This window comes from Trifolium pratense, linkage group LG6 (assembly GCF_020283565.1).
Source record: "Trifolium pratense cultivar HEN17-A07 linkage group LG6, ARS_RC_1.1, whole genome shotgun sequence".
In the NCBI taxonomy this organism is placed as follows: Eukaryota; Viridiplantae; Streptophyta; class Magnoliopsida; order Fabales; family Fabaceae; genus Trifolium; species Trifolium pratense.
Window position 1 is genome coordinate 39,657,645 of NC_060064.1, and position 5,032 is coordinate 39,662,676.

At 31.6% G+C, this 5,032-nt stretch overlaps 1 protein-coding gene across 1 annotated transcript; it reads right to left on the reverse strand.

Annotated features, from left to right (window-relative positions):
• Nucleotides 1-2,501: 2,501 nt before the first annotated feature.
• Nucleotides 2,502-5,032, reverse strand: LOC123893170 (esterase-like). Its single transcript, XM_045943096.1, has 5 exons — nucleotides 4,681-5,032; nucleotides 4,042-4,251; nucleotides 3,774-3,943; nucleotides 3,132-3,396; nucleotides 2,502-2,972 (listed from the first exon to the last, which is right to left on the reverse strand). The coding sequence occupies exons 1-5, from the start codon at nucleotides 4,931-4,933 to the stop codon at nucleotides 2,728-2,730; spliced, it is 1,143 nt and encodes a 380-aa protein (XP_045799052.1). The 5' UTR covers nucleotides 4,934-5,032; the 3' UTR covers nucleotides 2,502-2,727.

Consider the following 5,032-nt stretch of genomic DNA (forward strand, 5'->3'; position numbering starts at 1 on the left):
TTTTTGCATCTTTTCATGTGTATGACAGTGTCAATTTATTACTCGAATGATTGGCCTGACATTTGATTGCAGGAAAATGATTAGTTAGTTAGCTTTAGAGATAGAAAAAGTTTTGAATGAGTTCTACGTCAATATTCTGAAAAAGCTTTTTTTTTCCCCCCCTTCTAACTCTAACTCAAGATTATGAACCTAAGAGCAATGAACTTCTCAAGCTGGCTAAAATGGTGTATCTCAGAATTTTCTGGACATCACAGTCTCCGTAAGCTTCTGAGAGGACTCTGGAACTTGCTAGAGATAGGTGAAGCTGAGGGTCAAGAGCTGTTGATCATGCCACAGTTGTGGAGACCATGCAAGGGGGCGTAGAAATGTTGTATTTCATGTCACAGGTTTGCACATACCCAGTTGCTCCTTTGTTTTCTGGAATCACTCAAATTTCTTTACTTTTGTTCATGAATTATAGCGCCCGTGAGTTTTGCAAGGAATGTTTCACAACACTTTGCTCTTTGCAAGTTTAGTTGAATACTAGTATTTGGATATTTAAACATGTTAGAATGAAAGGTAACACAAATTGTATTATGATTGTAAGTGCTTTGTTGGTCATTGGACCTATAGCTTATCTGGTAGGTTAGATAAGTTGTTGCTCACACCCTAGAAATAAGCCATTTCCTTGCTAGTGCTCTGTGGGATACATTTGGTGAATGGCAGTGCTATAACATGCAAGAGAAGTATTAGCAATACCCTTTATTTATAGTATTAGCAATACTATAAAACACGAGCGCTCACATAAACTCACCTAATAATAAATTACTGGGTGAAAAAGTGAGTCTGAAATAATGTGTCGCGAGCATTTTTCTATCATGCATTAAATTGCATTTAGAGTACCTAAAATATGTTGGACAGTGTGGACGATCGAGACTTGTGAAATTTGATGTGGGCATGTTTAAACTTTTATACTTGGATTGGAACCATATTACTCAAAAGCTAGTTTCTTTATTTTGTTCAAGCCAACATGTGTATACCATTGGTTAAGTATCATATGATATCACTACTTCGCGCTTTCTTTCTTTTTCGTACTTTTGTTTCTGTTAGTAGTTCCGATAAACACTGGTTTATTTTCTAATAGAATAAGTAGCATTTCGTTTTCTTCAGCACAATGCGATGTGACCATATTGATACATGCGCTGCAATGAAGGGGGGATAGACGGGGTTATATTAATTTGATGCACAGTCTGGATAAGTACGTTGGTAATAAAATGTTCAGTAGCAACCTTTTAACCCCCATTTAGTGTTATAATTTTTGCAATCGTATGTATATATCTCCTATAAATCTTCAGCCATATGTGGATCAATGGAACAAATTCTCAGGCTTAGCCGGAGACTTAGGTTAAGAGATTTTATGAACAATTTGGCTGAAAGCTCTTTGTGGTTCAAGCTTCATGCAAAGGTTAATTATTTGATAAAGTTAACATTTTATTAGGTGCCTCTTTAACTATGTAAGCTAATGATGATCTATTGCTGTAAATTAGTTGCTTACTTTGAGTATGAACTATGCAAATGAGGCAATGGCTTGCCTTGGAGAATATCCGAGGTTTTCGTGTATTGCAGGTTAAATTAATATCATTAGCTTACATACATCAGAACAAATTATGGGGTTGTTATAATCACAATCCCTTGATTTCTTCGCTTTAGATTTTACTCACTTTAGAGATCCCAATCCATGAAATTTATATCATTGCAAGTTAGTTCCATACCAATGCAAACCCACTTGGGTTGGTGCATTGGTATTGACTTGGGACCTGAGAGTGTGCTCCTCTTGAGGTCTGAGGTTCGATTCTCTCTGGCGCCAATTTGGGTGGGCTAATTTAGCTTCTTAAAAAAAAGTATATTCAGATTGCATAAGGATATATGGTCTGTTTGTTTGAGATTTTTTTTAAGAATTAAAAAAAAGTCCATTTTATTATTTTAAAAGTGTTTGTTATAGATTTTTTTTTAAAATATTTTGTAAAAAAAGAAAGTTTTAACCCCAAAATGAAAAGTTAATCCTAATACTGTAGTTTTTAAGAATTTATTTTTTTTTAAAAAAAACTAAGGAACCTAGGTGTAAGAGCTTGACATTTTTAAAAAAATGACTTTAGTAAACAAACGGAAAATAACTTTAGACTTTTAAAAAAAATCTCTAATAAAGAATTTTTAGATTTTGTCAAAACAAAATCATTTTTTTAAAGCTTAAACAAACGCACTCATAGTCGGTGTTTGGGTATCTATAGTTTATATGTTCACCAAACTAAAACTAGTTTTGTTTGGAGTCCAAAAAAGCAGTTTTTTTCTTCTTTTTCTAAATCATTTATATATTTTCGTTACTAGTTTTGTTTGCGTGCGTAGTAAATTTTATGTCTAACTGTCACTACACTGCAAATGATAAATGATTTCTTAAAAACAAAGGAGAAATGCAATTTAAAACTTTTTACACTAATACAGTATGAAAATTAAATTCTACTTCATTTATTTATTTTTTTATCAAGTAGTCTATCAGCTAGGATTTCACCTTTTTAAGTTTAATAAGTGGGAGTACCATAATTCGAAGGTCCTGCATAGTACATGCAATGTCACTACCAACTTCTAATTACATAATTTTATTCAATTTTTACCACATTATATATAATTATTTTTAAACTAGCTAATAATAATAGGGTTCACCGTAATTTGGCTATACAAGAGTCGATAATTTCAAGTGAACTTTCTGTGACAAGCTATATCTGTGAATGCTCCAGTAGAAATTTGATCAAAGACAATTTTATTAGCTGCCTCTGTGTAATGAGTTCCATCCCAAATCACTCTGGTAGATGGTTTTTTACATGAACCCACAATTTTTTTGCTACCATTTATGTTTATGGTTTCTCCACATCTAGCTTGAATGTTATAGTTGTATTTTCCTCCAAAGCCGCAACATGCAACGTGCGGAAGCTCAAATCCTAAATATTTGGATTCACAGTGACAATATCAAAATTACAGTGAGACACAGTTATTTTGATAAAACTATAATTTCGACGAACTCACAATAATTTAGTCAGACCCAATGCTAATCCAAACATACACAACCATGAAAGTGGGATCATATTTAGTTGGCTCACCGTATTTTTTAGGATTTTGAAAAAGAGAATACTTAGGAGAGTAAATATCAACATATGTGATTGTAGCAAGAGGATGGTTTCCACGAAGCTGAGCTAAGGCTTCCTTCAACTTTAGATTGAAATATTGAGATACTTCATTGTATTGCTTTGCGCAACCATAACTATCCTTTGCAGCGGAAGGAAAATTAGCCAAAATTACAGGAAGGCATCCAATTGGTCCTGCGTTGTGTATCCAAAAAGATCTAGCTCCTAAATTGTATATGCTCTACATTACCAACAAGTGTCATCAATTTAGAACAAGAATTGAGAAATCAACAATTTAGAAATATATTATATTATGAGACAATGAAGTTATTATTGAGAAAGATAGTAGTATTGTATTGATTATAGGCAAATTTTATTGTTTTGGGTATATAACAACGTTAAAATTCATAGAGAAAGTTTGTCTTATTTAAATCCTACATTGCTCGAGAGATTAATCCCTGCAGTTGCGCGCAGGGTATCAGTTAAAAAACAAAAAAGAAACTAGTATATCAATTAGAACTTAAAAGTGTTTTTTTTTTATTATTCAAGAACTACGTGCCATGGACTAACTTGATTATATATTTGTAGATAATCTTTGAATTAAGAGTGTTCAACTACCTTGATATTCTCTATGAAATTGTTTATTATATCTGGTACAGTAGCTTTGACTTGTTGTATAGTAACATTACCAAAAAAACCAGCAGTAAGATCATTTTGACCAACATCAAATGTGTATAAGGCTTTGAAAAAATAATCTTCTTTAGGAATTAATGTTGCAAATACACCTCCTAATAAAAAAGATTAATTGAAATTAAGAAAATCATATTTCTGTTCTTAATTAAACTCAATCACAGAAAGATTTCAATGAAAAAAAATCATAATTTACCTTGATTCCTAATGAATTTTATTTTGGATATGAATTCTTTGAATTGAATGTATTGAATTCCAAGGGAAAATGGACTAAACATTCCATTAGGTATAATACTATTGGGAATTCTAATTGTTGACCCTCCTGTTGCGAAGTTTGCTCCATGTGTGAAATTGGATCCAAGAGAATTAAGATATGGACTGAGATAGGGAAGTCCGAAACTCTGTGCTGAAATTATACAAATTAAATTTATACATCTTCAATAAATTTAACAACAATCTCTAATGTAAAACCATGTGAGTTGCTATATAGTGTCAAAAACAATAATTATTTATTAAAAAGTTATATTTTTTGTTTGATCTGACAATCTCTTATACTTCTTGTTTAGGAGATTTGTCTATTAATAAAATTTAGCCGATAAAAAAAAATATATAAAATGCATAAATTTCAAAACAAATTTACTATTTTGAATTTTATCACCATATGCAAATATTTTGTAAAGAAAAAAAGAAAAAACATATGCAAATTTGTACATGATAGAATTTTTTTTTTTAAATAGTTAAAATTTATTTGTGTCAATCTCACTTCAAATAAAATTCTCAATTTCTTTTGAGAAATAAAGAGAAGAGAATAGTAACTCAAGAGAAACAATGTTACCTATGAAATCAATGATGATTCTGCCATCAGAGAATCTTCCAGTTGATCTATGAAAATAAGTCTCTCCATATGGCAACGACAGTGCTGCAAAGGCAGCATCCAATCCACCAGTATCAGAGTTTGAAGCACCAAAGTTGAAAATGGCAGGAAAATCACAATTCTTTGAAGCAAATATTGGGGAAGCAGTAGTACATAAAATTAGCACGATCAAAGACACAAGTGTCATGTGCCTAAGAAACTCAATCCTAGCCATGAATTTCACGATGAAGTACAAAGTAATATGATCATAATATGCTTATCAAAAACTTTGAATTTATAGCCGATTGTGATTATTATATCTTCTATTTTGGTA

Excerpts from the sequence above, each read along its gene's own strand:
- LOC123893170 (XM_045943096.1), bottom strand. The coding sequence starts at position 4,933 with ATGGCTAGGATTGAGTTTCTTAGGCACATGACACTTGTGTCTTTGATC. Across the intron at positions 4,252-4,680 it reads AATCATCATTGATTTCATAG|CACAGAGTTTCGGACTTCCC; the intron begins GTAACATTGTTT and ends GTATAATTTCAG. Across the intron at positions 3,397-3,773 it reads ATTTCATAGAGAATATCAAG|AGCATATACAATTTAGGAGC; the intron begins GTAGTTGAACAC and ends TTGGTAATGTAG.